At 55.3% G+C, this 15894-nt stretch overlaps 1 protein-coding gene across 1 annotated transcript in view; it reads right to left on the bottom strand.

Moving 5' to 3' along the window:
• RARB (retinoic acid receptor beta) overlaps nt 1-15894 on the bottom strand; it is a 185624-nt gene that overhangs the window by 20214 nt on the left and 149516 nt on the right. The window contains exons 4-5 of the mRNA XM_033855255.2: nt 12675-12835; nt 5286-5462 (exon numbers count right to left, since the gene is read on the bottom strand). Of these exons, the coding sequence (XP_033711146.2) occupies nt 5286-5462; nt 12675-12835 (338 nt within the window). The remainder of the gene's footprint in view (nt 1-5285; nt 5463-12674; nt 12836-15894) is intronic.

The raw sequence follows: 15894 nt of genomic DNA on the forward strand, positions 1-15894 counted from the left end.
GCCTACCTCAACATAATAAAGGTCATATATGACAAAACCACAGCAAACATCACTCTCAGTGGTGAAAAGTTGACAGCATTTCCTCTAAGATCAGAAACAAGACAAGGCTGTCCACTCTTGCCGCTTTTATTCAACATAGTTTTGGAAGTCCTAGCCATGGCTATCAGAGAAGAAAAAGAAATAAAAGGAGTCCACATTGGAAAAGAAAGTTAAACTGTCACTGTTTGCTGATGACATGATACTATACATAAAAAATCCTAAAGAGGTTACCAGAAAACTCCTAGAGCCTATCAATGAATCTGGTAAAGTTGCAGGATACAAAATTAATACACAGAAATCTCTTGCATTTCTTAAGAATGGAATATCAGAAACAGAAATTAAGGAAACAATCCCACTTATCGTTGCAATAAAAAAGAATAAAATACCTAGGAATAAACCTACCTAAGGAGGCAAAAGACCTGTACCCTGAAAACTGTAAGACACAGATGAACAAAACTGAAGCTGACACAAACAGGTGGAAAGATACACCATGTTCTTGGATTGGAAGAATCAATATTGTCAAAATGAATATACTACCCAAGGCAATCTACAGATTCAACCCAATTGCTATTAAATTACCAATGGTATGTTTCACAGAATTAGAACAACAACAAAAAAATCTTAAAATTTGTATGGAAACACATAAGACCCCGAATGGCCAAAGCAATCCTGAGAAAGAAAAATGGAGCTGGAAGAATCAGACTCCCTGTCCTCAGACTGTACTACAAAGCTACAGTAATCAAGACAATATGGTACTGGCACCAAAAACAGCAATACAGATCAATGGAACAGGATAGAAAGCACAGAAATCAACCCATGCTCCTATGGTCAATTAATCTATGACAAAGGAGGCAAGACTATATGATGGAGAAAAGACAGTCTCTTCAATAAGTGGTGCTGGGAAAACTGAACAGCTACATGTCAAAGAATGAAATTAGAACACTCCCTAACCCCATACACAAAAATAAACTCAAAATGGATTAAAGACCTAAATGTAAGACCAGATACTATAAAACTCTTAGAGGAAAACATAGGAAGAACATGCTTGGAAGAAATGCTTGGACAGCAATATCTTTTTGGATCCACTTCCTAGTGTAATGAAAATAACAACAAAAATAAACAAATGGGACCTAACTAAATTTAAAAGCTTTTGCACAGCAAAGGAAACCATAAACAAAACAAAAAAAACCCATTTTCTCCCACAGAATGGGAGAAAATATTTGCAATCAAAGTGACTGACAAGGGGTTAATCTGCAAAATATACAAACAGCGCATGCAGCTCAATATCAAAAAAACAACAGAATAAAAAAATGAGAAAACCTAAATAGGTATTTCTTCAAAAAGACACACAGATGGCCAAAAAGCACATGAAAGGATGCTCAACATCGCTAATTAGAGAAATGCACATCAGATTACAATGAGGTATCATCTCACACTGGTCAGAATGGCCATCATGAAAAAGTTTACAAACAATAAATGCTGGAGGGGTTGTGGAGAAAAGGGAACCCTCTTGCATTGTTGGTGGGAATGTAAACTGATATAGCCACTATGGAGAACAGTATGGAGGTTCCTTGTAAAACTACAAATAGAGCTGCCATATGAGCCAGCAACCCCACTCCCAGGTATGTGTCCTCAGAAAACTATCATTCAAAAAGATGCATGTGCCCCCGTGTTCACAGCAGCACCACTTACAATAGCCAACACATGGAAACAACCTAAATGTCCATCGACAGAGGAGTGGATAAAGAAGATGTGGCACATATATACAACAGAGTATTACTCAGCAGAAAAAGGAATGAAATAATGCCATCTGCAGCAACATGATGCACCTAGAGATTATAGACTATACTTACTAAGTGAAGCAAGTCACACAGAAAAAGACAAATATCATATGATATCACTTATATACGGAATCTAAAAAAAATGATACAAATGAACCTATTTATAAAACAGAAACAAGACTCACAGACTTCGAAACAAACTTATGGTTACCAAAGGGGAAAGGTGGGGGAAAGGATAAATTAGTAGGAGTTTGGGATTGACATATACACACTACTATATATAAAACAGATAATCAACAAGGACCTACTGTAGAGCACAGGGAACTCTACTCAATACTCTGTAATGACCTGTATGGGAACAGAATCTGAGAAAGAATGGATAGATGTATATGTATAACTGACTCACTTTGCTGTACACCTGAGACTAACACGTGGTAAGTCAACTGTACTCCAATATAAAATAAAAAATCAAAAAACATTTAATAATATATTTTAGTTAACCTAACAGATCCAACCTACTGTTTTAAGAACATAAAGAATCATCAAGGAGATATTTCGTATTATTAAACACGAAGTCTGAAACCACGTACTTCCTTTAACACCACAGCACTCAGACCGGCTGCACTCCAGCACAGCTCCAGACAGCAGCGTGTGGGCGACTGTGTACACACCTACACGTGCAGACACGCGTGTCCGTGAACGTGCACAGAGACGCTCTGGGCTTAGCGGCGATGATGGTGGTGGTAAGGAGGATGACGGCTATGGTAAGGGAGCTCTTCCTAAGTGCCAGGTATTGAGCCAAGTGCTTCCCGTGCACTAACCCCATCCGTTGTCCCTTACTGGGGAGGAGCTACCGTCACACCCACTTCAGCGGGGCTGCTCGGAGGGGCAGAGCCAGGGTGTGAGCCCGGGAGTCCGGTCCCAGCACGCCCATCTCGCAGGGACCGCTCAGTACCCTGAGGCCAGCAGGCTGTGGCTTTTCTCACAGGGACCCTGGATCCTGCAACAGCACAGGCAGCTGGGCCTCCGAGAGCAGAGCTGGCCCCTCTCAGGCCGGGGTCCTGTCTCCACTGAGTCCCTGGGGAACAGCCCTCCCTAGTGGGGCCCCAGAGCCACAGATGGTGCTAGAAACCAGGCAGAGCAGTCACCGTTGCGTGGCCAGGAGTGAGGCGCGGGTGGATGGCGGAGGGGAGCGCGGGCGGACTCCTCGGGACTGTCAACCAGACCCGCCCCCGCCCGGGCCTCCTCGGCCTGTCCTGCAGGAGACACAGCACAGGCGCTGGTGGCCACGGGGGCAGCACGCGGCCAGGCCTGGTGCCCCGGGACTCTCCTTCCTAGGGGCTGAGAACAGCTGCAGCCCGTGTGTGCCCATCCTTGCGCCTCGCGGGCCCACTCCCGCCACACACCAGTGGCTTCGCTGAGAAGCCGCCTCTACCGTCAGCCAGTTGATATCCTCACTCGAGAGATGCTCTTTGACGTTGTGTGTTTTTCAGGATCTTGTGCTTTTGCTAGAAATTTTTGGACATGAACTTGTCTGGAGCTAAATAAGTATTCCTTCTGCTTGTCTCATCTGACTGGAGATCCTGCCCTGCCCCCACTAGGGCTTCCCCCCTCTGCATGCCAACCCCACACTGCACCCCGAAAGGCCAGTGGGAGCAGTGGAAAGGTCTCCCGACTGCCAGCCCAGAGCCTGGACTCCGCCCTGTGTGCCCTGCCGACCCCGCCCCTGCTTTCACTGCCGAGCCCCCCACCTGATCCACGCTCCACCAGGGCCGCGTGAGCCCGCAGAAGGGCCTCCCCTGGTTGACTCGCATTCCTATCTTACACACGGGTACACTGAGGCCAGGAGGGGTCACGGGAAGTGGCTCCTGTCCTTCCCAAGTCCCCCGAGGGCAAAGGGAGGAGAGCTGCCGGGTTCCGAGTCAGTGTGAGATGCGGGGAGACGGCTGCTGGGGCCCGGGTGGGGCCCTGATCCCTGAGCACCTGCCGCTGTGGCAAGAAGGCCCTCCCCACCCCGAGGACCTCAGAGCATCCTCTCACCCGTCCTTTCCCGAAGGGCGGCAGGGGAGGGAATCACAAACGGCCGCCACCTGGCAACCAGACAAAAGGAGAACCAAGAAGCAGGCACAGGCCAAAGCCAGAGTCGGGAGGTCCCAGGCCCCGCAGTGGCCATGCGGCACAGGGTCAGGACCCCATGGTTGCGGTGCCGCCGCGTGGCAGCGTCCAGCGGCTCAGGTGAAACTGGGCTGAGCGCCTCACGCTCGGCACTCGTGAGGACACACCGGCGCCCCGTTGTTCACTGCCCCCAGAACTCCTCCCTACATCGTGACCCACAGGCAAGCTGCCCCTCACCCTGGGGGCCGGGCAGGCTCTGTCCCCAGGCCCAGCCCCTGCTTGTGCTTCTAGGGCCTCAGAGCTGCAATGCCTCTCACGCCGCTGGCGTGCAACCCAGCACTCAGGTGACTCACCTGGTCTGCAGCTCCTCCTGTAAAACGGGCTGGGTCTCCACCCCCGGCCCACTCTGTCACGTGCGGCTCAGATGAGCTGAGGTTTGCAAACTCGACAGCGTGTGGGTATGTGACAGATTTTGGGTTTTTGGCCGTGTGGCTTGCAGGATCTTAGCTCCCCGAGCACGGATGGAACCCGTGCCCCCTGCAGTGGAAGCGCAGAGTCCTAACCACTGGACCACCAGGGCAGTCCCGTATGTGACAGATTAATGCTGCTCTGATGTTTCATTTTTTCTGAATGTTCCTAGGTCCATCCAAGACCCTCTGATTTCATGAGAAGAAAAGTATCATAGATACCCTCGTGACCCCCGGCCCCTGTAGGTTACAGAGTAACCGTTACCACTCCTCCTAAGATCCGGCTCCCAGTGAAAAGACACAAACATTCGAGCTTCCTGCACAACTGCCCCATCCTGAGCCCCCTCTCCTCCCGAGAGGGACTGTGGGAGGCGTGTGTGCGTGTGTCTAGTTACAGTTACTGTATTTGCTTTGCACAACTGTTTATACCCAAAGCTATGAACGACGTAATAAAAAGAAAAACCTACGCTTTTAAAGCACCTCAAAAGCTCACCTTACCTTCCCTACGTTGTGACGCGTCCCTGGGGGCTGCCCCCCACCTCCTCCAGAGGCCCAGCACACACTTCCCCAGGCGGGACACGCCCCTGCCACCTCTAGTGCTTCCCTGCCTGACGACACCGGCACTGGGGCCGAGGCCTGCAGAGGCCGGGCTGGGATGGGCCTCACCCCTCCAGGGCCCTGGAGCCACAGTGTGGCACTGAAGGGTTTTGGGGCCCTTTCCCAGGCCACACAGAGGGGCGCCCACACTGGGGAGAGAATACGAAGCTTCTGTCCAGCTCCGGGGACACCTCTGGCCATTGGGCAGCAGAAGGAGAGGCTAGGGATCCAGGGTGCCTCAACCCCTCCTCCCTGCCCACCCCGACGGCGGGCTCAGGCCACATACCAGGATGTCCAAACAGGCCGCCTTCAACAGGGTGATTTGGTCTGCGATGGTCAAGCCGGTGAAGCCTGGCAGACGTTTAGCAAACTCCACGATCTTAATAATGCACTTGGTAGCCAGTTCACTGAATTTGTCCCAGAGGCCCAGATCCAGTCGGACTCGATGGTCGGCACTGGAATTCTACGAAGGAGAGAAAACACCGTCAGGGGTAGTTGTGGGAAGCCAGGTGGAAGGCAGGGGACCGAACACGTTTCCCTCGAACGTGCTGACAGTTCACTCTTCACAGGGAGCCTCCGGAAGGTGGGGGAGAGGTGACCTTTTAGCTTAGCGTCATTTTTAAAAAATGCTCAAAATCTTATCCCTGTGCTGCTGGGTAATCAACTACCAGATGCGGGAACCTCTGTCCAGCGACCACTCCAGCCAGTAACCCAGATGGACTCGTGGCTCTGCCACCTCAGGAGAGCCGAGACGAGCCGTGGGAAGAGAGCCCTTCCTGAGATGCTGGATCCAACCATGCCTGACCCACACCAGGATTTTATTTTTTAGTCTAAGTCGGTTTGAGTTTGGTTTCTATCACCTGCAACAGGAAGAATTCTAATTAACGTTTCAGTTACAGCTTGAGATGGTTTAGGTGTGGGAGCTTCACGTTGTCCACCCAAAGAACGGTCACGATGTAGAGAAGGGGGCCCACCCCCACGGCCACCAACGCCTCCCACCTGGATTACTGTGACAGCTCCTCATGGGTGGCCCTCACTCTACCCTGACCTCCGCACGGTCTGTTCTTTTACCAGAGGAATAAAGGGATCCTTCAAAAACGCAAGTCAGAGCAAGTCACTGTGCTGCTCAACATCTGCAGTGATCTCTCACCTCACTCAGATGGAAAAGCAAAGTCCTCTCCGCGGCCTGCAAGGCCGGCCCGCTCTCTCGCGTCTCCCCCAGCTCCACAGGGCCCTGCTGTCCCCGGACCAGCGGGCGCGCCCCTCTCCCCGGCCTGCTCTGCCCGCAGACGCACTGCTCATTCCTTCCCGGCTGGGCAAACCTGAGCCCCCGCCCGACGACTCTGTGGACCCCACACCTGCTCTGTGGTCCCAGCCCCCAGCCCCCGACGCACACTCTCGTTTACTTCCTGCCTCACTGTCACTGCCGCGTCCTCAGCGTCCAGAACAGCGCCCGGTACACAGCAGGGGCTCAAAACGTTTGTTGAGTGAATGAGTGAGTGAATGAGGCTTCCATGAGTCCACGCTCGTGTAGGATGTCTCAGGGCAACCACCATGCGAGGACGAGGCTGCCCTGGGCCGGGGCCTCTGGCGGCCCCGGGGGGCGCCAGACGTGCAGCAACTGGCAAGGTCGAGGCTGGTGCTTGGGCCCCTGACACCCGGGGACACGTCCACGTAGTCTATAAAATGAGCTGTGTTTTTCTTGTTTTTTTATTTTTGCGGTACGCGGGCCTCTCACTGTCGTGGCCTCTCCCGTTGCGGAGCACAGGCTCCGGACGCGCAGGCCCAGTGGCCATGGCTCACGGGCCCAGCCGCTCCGCGGCACGTGGGATCTTCCCGGACTGGGGCACGAACCCGTGTCCCCTGCATCAGCAGGTGGACTCTCAACCACTGCGCCACCAGGGAAGCCCTGACCTGTGTTTTTAAGGTTGGCGGGGAAGCTGAAAGGGAAGTTTGCATACGGGGTGGCACAGAGGCCCTAAAACAGGTGGAGGCTGGCTGCCCCCTGGCGCTCCTGCGGAAAGGGCCAGCGTCCTGCCCGCCACTTCACCCCATCTGTCCCTAAGGACCTGGGGACACAGCACAGCCGGAGGAGCTTGAGCCCAAGCGTGTGGCCACTGCGTCTGTAATGCCTGGTTTGTGGGAAGATGACGCGGGAGGGGAGGGGCACAGAGGTGAGCGGACAGCAGGAAGTCATGTCACCGCAGCGCCCATCCTCTGCCCAGCCCAGCACGTGAACGGAGCCTCCATCAGCCTCGTACGAGGAGACTTCATCACGCACCGGGCCCGCCATCCTTCTATTAAAAATACTGCACAGCCGTCTTAACGGCATGTGAATCTAACTCACCACCATGCAAACCGAAGGGAAGAGGCGGTTGAGAAAACACAGAATAACCTGGCGTCTTATCATCCTGGTTGCTGGACTCACACGGCATGAGCTTAATGGCTTATACGCTATCCTCCAGCGCAGACAGTGCAGAGCTCGGCCCGTCTGGGGGGAGTGGAGGCGGTTAGGGGGGCCCTGGGTGGGGGCTGATCCCGAAACCAGGGAAGGAGAGAAAGGGAAAGGCTCGGGCTGGGAGGGGCCTCGCCGGCAGCTCAGGGGAGCGGAACACAGCAGAGGGGCAGAGGCAGCCGCTGCCCCCTGGCCCCCCGAGCACCGGCGAAGCCCAACCCCACCACGAGATCCAGTTAAAGGGCCACTTTGGTCAAGCAAACGGACGCCTTCCCGCTGCCGTGCGCTTCTCTGCTGCTTCTCTGACCGGCTACCTTCAGAACGAGGCCCGTAAATGGACTGGAATCGCGGTGTCTTTAAGCCCGTCTGTGGCAGCTGCAGGCACTACAGTGCTTCAGCCAGGGCTGCTTGTCCTTCTCAGCCAAGGAGGAAACGCAGAAAGCCTTAAAAGGGACGAGGAGCTAAGGTTCCCGGGGGTGGAACACCGGGGGCCCGGGTCCAGAGTCTCTGCCTGCCGACTGTCCTGAGAGGCTGATGTCCTTTCAAGCTCCACCTGCAGAATGCTCCCGGCGTCCACTGGGCATGCTCCTCCTGGAACAAGCCCTCCTCCGGGGCTCACCGGGAGCCAGGCCCTGCTCTAAGCGCTGTATGATGAACTCCCTCTAGTCCTCAGGGCACCCGCACCTGGCAGCTGCATCAGTGCCCACTGGCCAGCGCAGAGGCAGCTCGTGCTGCAGCCCTGGGCCCACCCTCTTGGGGCACCGCACGGCCTGAACTTTGTCTCCGGAAGCCTGTCCCCTGGTGAGAAACCCCAGAGGCTGAAAGGTGCTCGGCGTCGCCAGGACGAGGACGTGATGCGCGGGCCGGCGTCCACGGTCCACAGACACACGCCAACTGCCAGCTGGGCATGTCCATCCGCAGGAAGACGACACACAGAGGCCCCAACACACACGCTTCTAACCATGTGGCAACCGCCCTGCCACCGAGGGGGAGAGACAGGGATGGGGCAGGGGCGGGGCTCTGAGGGCCCCCAAGTGTTTCCTGGACGTCTGGCTAGAAGCGAGGGAGACGGTGCAGGACTTCCCTGAAGCTAATGTTTCAGGGGTGCTCCTGGACCCCTCCCCCACCAAGACACCTGGGCCAGGACAGGAGCTGGAGGGGACCCTCTGGACAGCCAGGGGGTCTCAGAATGCAGGGGCCTTGGTGGAGGGCAGGGTGTGGCCTGGGGGCACCAGCTGCAAGATGGAGGGTGTCCAGCGTTCCACATGCTAGATTCGGGGTGGCTTCGTGATCCTTTGGGTGGATCAAGGGCTTCTCACATCTCCACAGCCCCACCTCCCGAGCCCTCGGAGGGCAGCCCGTGTCCCGCAGGGCCTGTGAGGGGGTGCACAGCCGCACATGGCGGGAAGCGGGAGCAGACAGCCCAGGCTGGGCCGTGCCCCCGGGAGACTGCTTTGCTGTCCTAGCCACACTTAACGCTGCCAGGACTGGGCTTGTGGCTCCAAAAAATGACAAAGCATTCATACAGAGTCAGGAGGAGGAGACCTGTCCGTTCTGCACGTCTCCGGGCCAGAAACAGTACAGGGCGCGCCGGTATGCTTCCCTCATCTACCCTCCCCGGCAGCCCCACCAGGGAGTCACAGCTCCGACTCCTGTTACACAGATGACGAGCTGGGCTCCAGCGACGACGCCAAGGTCACGGAGCTCCCAAGCAGCACCGGCAAGATGTGAACCTGGGCCTAGGAAGCCCCAAAGCCCGGATGCCAGGGTCACGGTCGCCGAGGAAGCAGAGCAAACCCCCCCAGAGCTGGGCTGTGTACTCTTCGGAGAGTGCAGCGTCCACAGCCCCACCCTGGTCCTCAGAGTCCCCCCTGGCCCCCTTGCTTTTCAGGAAGGTCACTGGTCAGAAGCCTCGCCAAAGAGCCCGGCGCTGAGCCTGCAGGTGAGCACCCTGTCCAGGCCCAGGCGTGGGGGGTGGGTGCCAGCTTCCTGCCCTCCCCTCTCGTTCCTGGGTCCTGACCAGGGTCCCAAATCGACCCTAATGAGGAAGAAAAAGGAGCTACTCTTTCAACGATCTGTAGGCGGGCAGCTAGCTGCCTTTCTAATTCCTCCCTGCCCATTTATTCCAAAGCCACCTGACAGGGATGCCAGCCGGGCAAAGGCACCGAAGTCCCCTCGCAGTGGAAGCAGCTGCCCGTCGACAAGCTCCTTATGGAAAGCGCTCGCCCCGTGGCCAAGTGCCTGCAAAGGATGTGTCCTGGCTGCTGCTCTTCGTTCACACCCGCGCCTACTTCCCGAAAGGACTGCGAGCTGCTTACAATAAAAACAGAGCTAGATCTGTGCGCAGAGAGAAGGGCTGGAGGAAGCAGCAGCGCCTGCAGGGCGTCAGGCCGCCCCGTGGTTAGGGATCGTCCCCTGGAGACGGGACGGGAACGGCCACTTTCCCTGCTGGATCCAAAGAGGCGCAGAAAGCCCTGCAAAGCGCTTAGGACTAAGGGCCCTCACTGGGGACCGAGGGGGCAGGGAAGGGGCGCTGGTGGCTCTCGGGGAAGCCCCTGCCTGGGGCTGGGAGCAGACCCTGAGACTAAGATTCCAACGCGAGCAGCTTATGTGGGCAGAGGTCCTGGGAAGCACTGGGAGAGGACTGGGGAAGGGCCGTGGGCACCGGGCTCCACCTTGTTGGAGAGCTTTGGGAGCCGTCGGGCCGGGGCTGCTCCCAGGAGTGTCGACCCCGCCCCCCTCTGCCCCACCGTGTGAAGCACGCTGCCCCACAGGCGCAAAAAGCCTCGAGGAAGCGTCGTGGGGCTGCAGGATGAGCCACAGGGATGCGGGATGCGGGATGCCAGCAGCGGCCCCACTGGCCTGGAAGCAGGTGAAATCAGACCTCGGGCACAAAGAGAATCCAGAAGGAGAGGCTCTCGGATTCCGCCAGGAGGCCTGGGGGAGGGAAGGTGGGGAAGGGCCCAGAGAGGCCGACCAGAGTACCTGGCTGTGCTGACCCGCAGAGGGACGACGGTCCCGAGGGGGCGCTTTGGTCCCAGGCTGCACCAGGGCGTGTGTACTTCTGTTTGCCCTGCCCTCCTCCAGACCAGAGTGGCGGCCACTTTACCTGGTGACCAGGTGAGGCAGAGTCTGGGACACGGACGAGGCCACCCTGACACCCCAACCCGGGGAAGAGAGCCGGGGCCCCCGGAGGGCAGCAAATGACCCCACGGGTTGTCTCTCACCACGGGACCTGGCTTACAAGTTTCCACCTCCAAGAAGCCCTCCCTGCTGGGACTGTTCTCTTTTACTCTGTCTTCTGGAGGGAAAGTTGATTTATCCCTGGGTAACAGACCCGTCCTCCTAGCTAGACGCCTGGTGTCCCCCGTCTCCACCCTCCTGAGACACGGTGTACCGTGTGGGGTTAGAAGAGCTGCCCCGGAGTCAGACTGCCCACGTCCAAGGACACCCGCTGGCTACGGGGCATGGGGAAAGTGACTTATTCCTCTGTCATACGGGGCGCTGCACCCGCCTCGCGTTGCCTCCGTAAGGAGTAAAAGAATTCACACAGCGAGAGTACGTAGCGCGGCCCCTGGTACGGAGGAAACGCTCAGTGAGTACCGGCTGTAATAATGAGGACCGTAACAACAATAAAGACTCCTGATCACTAACCGTCGACTTCTCTCCACCACTTCAGACTGAAATTCAAAAACGAGGCCGAGGGAAGTGAAGTAACGCGCACACGGTCGCACGGCTGGTTGGCGGCAGAGCAGGATTTAAACCACATTCATTCCTAGCACCCCTGCTCCTGACTCACGGCGTCACCCGCCACCCAGGTCTCCGGGCCTGCCTTCCCTCGCAGGCCGACCTCAAGGCTCCCAATGCTGCCCCGTCCTGTGTCTGCTCTGGGCGCCCCTGTGCGCAAAGGGGACTCGTCCGCTGAGTCAACAGCAGGCCAGGTCAGCAGCTTCACAGACTGGCCAGCGTCTCTCCTTGTTCCTGACACCAGGGCCTGGGGGCCCAGAAAATCGTCCTGGGCCCCGCTACTCGAAGTACGCTCGTGGCCTTTGCTACTCAGAGTGTGGTCTGCAGACCAGCAGCACCTGGGAGCCTGTGAGCAACGCCCGCCCACACGTGCTGAACCAGAACCTGCATTTTAATGGCTGCCAGGTGCTTTGTAAGCTGGCGGAGGACTGGGGAGCAAGCTCTAGGTTGTTCTTCTCCGGACAGCTCAGCCAGGGGACTTGCGGCTAAGTCCAGCGCCAGCTCTTTAGAAGCTGGTGCCACCCACCGTGCAGCCTCGGTGCCCCACTTGCTGTTCTTAGGCCCCGCCCGCATCATCATTTCACCTTTTTATCCCCATGACCTTCCCTACTATTCTTTTTCTAGCACGTCTCAATCAAACCAGCAAACACTGCAATGCCTGGATTTTTAAAAAGCGCGTCTACCAGCATCTCGGGCGGGCAACGTGAGCCACTGAAGAGGCCAGAACAACATTCTAGTTGCACTCACTCATTCAGTCGACAAATATTATTGAACGCCACATGCTGGGAATACACGTCAGCGCACAAAACACATGCAAAAGCCACTGAAAAATTCAAGTACCTAAAGACATCTCCACCAGCACATCCAGACCAGCCGAAAAGGCCTCCTGCCTTGTGACCTCACCTGTCCCCCACCCCCTTCTCTTCACTTCTCCCTCAGCGAGGCCATTCCCAGGGGAGCACAGGGAGCAGAGAGGGACCTCCCAGCTCGGTCCCCCTTCGCTTTCCCGGTCCCCACCCCCAAACCTTCTGTGGAGCCAGACCCTGGGCGGCGTAGGCCCAGTCCCCCGGGCGGGCTCTTCCAGCTGGAGCGGGGACCGTGAAAGGCTCAGCCCGGCCCTCCGTCCCCGCTAGGCTCTGCACCGGCGTCCGCCGCCGGGACCCCCGGCCGCCTCCCCGGCCCTCCTCGGCCCCTTCACGCGGCTGTGCGTCCCCGCGAGCAGCAGCCACGGCTCACTCACCCTGGCCCGGAGCCTCGCACGTGCCCAACCTGTGCGTCCTGACCGAGCGGGAGGAAACAGCCACCCTACTCAGCGGCTGCTGCGACCCCGGCCCGGACGACCGGCCGCGGCGTCTCCTTCCTCGGCCTGGGCCTGCCAGGGTCGGGGCGGGGAGCGTGCGCACGTGCGCCTGCGTGCGAGCGTGAGTGCGAGTGCGCGTGCGCGTGCGCGGCGGGGTGGGCGGGGCCTCTCACCGTGGTGTACTTGCCCAGCTGGCAGAGCGAGGGGAAGGTTTCCTGGTGGGCTTTCCGGATCTTCTCCGTGAGATCGTCCAGCTCGGCCGTCATTTCGTAGCTCTCCGTGCATTCCTGCTTCGAAGGCTCCTTCTTTTTCTTGTTTCTGTCATTCCTGACCGCTGCAGACAAGAGAGCAGACAGACCAGGGTCATTCGTGGCCAGGGCTGCGCTACCCGATGCTGCCTGGGAAGGGATGGGGGTCGGGGGGAGGAGATCCGACCAGCACATCTCCCGAGGCGAGGGGGTGGCTGCCGGCGGACTTGTCTGTCTGCGCTGCAGCCGCCAGCTGGTTCCTAAGGAGAGCTCAGCTCACCCAGAGGGCCTAGAGCCTGTTTGTTCGGAGGGAACTTCCTATCTGGACTCGTTCCTGGAAGAATTTTTCCGGGCAGGTTCCCCGCAGTTCCACAGGGGATGGCCTGAAAGGCACTCCAGGGAAACCCCTTTTTCCTGGGAGACACGTCCCAGAATGGAGCCAGGGATTCCTAGCTGGGCCTTTCGGTTCATTTTTTTGCTTTTCAGTTTTCTGAATTAACTGGCAACTTTTTTTTTTTTTTTTGGCCCCAGCTTGTGGGATCTTAGTTCCCCCACCAGGGATCGAACCTGGGCCCTCAGCAGTGAGAGCACAGAGTCCTAATCACTGGACCACCAGGGAATTCCCTTAACTGGCACTTTCGAAGAAATTCATCTCCAAGGGTATGGGATTTGGGGTGTTGTCCCTTCATGTTTTTCTGCTTCCTAAACTTTCTGTATTAGTCATACAGTCTTTTATTACTTACAGTTTTAGAAAGTAATAATCTATGCATCATGAGCCCTCAGCCTGGAAAGCTGTCCATTCATTCAACCTTCATCTGCCCGCAGCCCTCATCTCCACACTTTGTCTGGCCCTGGACCTCATGGGCATGGTCTTGGCCTCCATGCTGGGTGGTCGTCCCACAGAACAGCCTCTCAGATGACCCAGATTCGAGGAGTACTCAGAGCTCTGGCTCTGGCAAGGGTCTCCTGGGGAAGGAACCTGGGACCCAGGGAGGCTGACAGATAAAACTAGGTCATGCAACCCACACTGCCCGGGAACCCAGGGTTGCCAGGCTGGACACTGCCTGCTGTGTCTGCCACCACCCTGACCTGGGAGTCTGTGCTGCAAACGACCCAGGGCATGATCTGATCCGCTCTAAGAGGATTCGGCCTGGTCCTTCCTGAGAGCCCCGGGCGATCTGAGAGCTGGCAGGTTCCTGGGTCTGGGTCCACACCGTGAGGACCACAAGGCCGCCTGGGGCAGGAGCTGAGGGCAGGGTAAAAGCAAGGCACAGGCGCAGGGAGAGGAGAAAAGGTGAAAGGAAAGAGATGGGGAGGGAGGGAAAAGGGAGGGGGGGTGAGTGGTACTGAAAAACCCCGTGGTCCGTATAAGCGCCTCACACCTGCAGTGGGGAGGGTATTTCTGAGAATCCTCAGCATCGTACTGGGAGCCATGTCTACAGTGCCTCACTTCATCCCCGTCCCAGGTAGGCAATTTTAAACCCATTTTACAGACAAAGAAACGAAGCCTCAGAGAGGCTAAGGGATGTGCCCATGACTACCCAGCTGGCACGACCCTTCCTCGTGTCCACTCGCTTGTTTGTAACCAAGTGGACGCATTTGAGAAGAAAACCTGTGATTTTCTTCTCCAGGACTCTGAAATGACACTGTTCTTTGGCTCAGAACGTTTCCAGGACTAGGACGAGTGCATAAAGACAGTTTGAGGTATCTCAGCCTCACAGGAAGGCTAGCTGTGTGCCCAAACCACTCCCACAGGTGCAGGACACAGGTGAGGGCAGCATGGTTTAAAGCAGGGAGAATGCAAAAGAAAAAAAAAAAAATCCCTTTTGAAATCACATCAAAAAAATTTTAAAAAAAATACTTAGGAGTAAACCTGACCAAGGTGGTGAAAGACTTACATACTGAGAACTATAAAACATTAATAAAGGAAATTGAAGATGATTCAAAGAAACGGAAATCTATCCCATGCCCTTGGATTGGAAGAATTAATATTGTTAAAATGGCCATACCACCCAAAGCAATCTACAGATTTAAGGTGATCCCTATCAAATTACCCATGACCTTTTTCACAGAACTAGAATAATCCTAAAATTTATATGGAGCCACAGAAGACCCAGAATCGCCAATGCAGTCCTGAGGAAAAAGAACAAAGCAGGAGGCATAACCCTCCAGGACTTCAGACAATACTACAAAGTTACATTAATCAAAACAGTGTGGTATTAGCACAAAAACAGATATATGGATCAATGGAACAGAACAGACAGCCCAGAAATAAACCCACACACCTATGGACAATTAATCTTTAACAAAGGAGGCACTAATGTACAGTGGAGAAAAGTCAGTCTCTTCAGCAAGTGGTGCTGGGAAAGTTGGACAGCCGCATGTAAATCAATGAAGTTAGAAGACACCCTCACACCATACACGAAAATAAACTCAAAATGGCTTAAAGGGGACTTCCTTGGTGGCACAGTGGTTAAGAATCCGTGTGCCAATGCAGGGGACATGGATTCGAGCCCCGGTCCAGGAAGATCCCACATGCTGCAGAGCAACTAAGCCCATGCACCACAACTACTGAACCCTGTGCGCTTAGAGCCCGTGCTCCATAACAAGAGAAGCCATCGCAATGAGAAGCCTGTGCACTGCAATGAAGAGTAGACCCTGCTCACTGCGACTAGAGAAAGCCCGCACACAGCAATGAAGATCCAATGCAGCCAAAAATAAATAAATAAAACTTATATTGCAAAAAATAAAAAATGGTTTAAAGACTTAAACATAAGACAGGACATCATAAAACTCCTAGGCAAAAACTCATAGGCAAAATATTCTCTGACATAAACCAAACCAATGTTTTCTTAGTTCAGTCTTCCAAGGCAATAGAAATAAAAGCAAAAATAAACAAATGGGACTAATCAGACTTATACATCATCAAAAAGTCTACAAATAACAAATGCTGGAGAGGGTGTGGAGAAAAGGGAGCCCCCTAACGCTGTTGGCAGGAATGTAAAGTCGCACAGCCACCATGGAAAACAGGATGGAGGTTCCTCAAAAAACTAAAAATAGTGTTGCCATATGATCCAGCAATCCTACTCCTGGGAATATATTCGGAGAAAACTAGTTCGAAAAGATACATGCACCCCTATGTTCA

The sequence above is a fragment of the Tursiops truncatus genome, chromosome 4 (genome assembly GCF_011762595.2).
Source record: "Tursiops truncatus isolate mTurTru1 chromosome 4, mTurTru1.mat.Y, whole genome shotgun sequence".
Lineage (NCBI taxonomy): Eukaryota > Metazoa > Chordata > Mammalia > Artiodactyla > Delphinidae > Tursiops > Tursiops truncatus.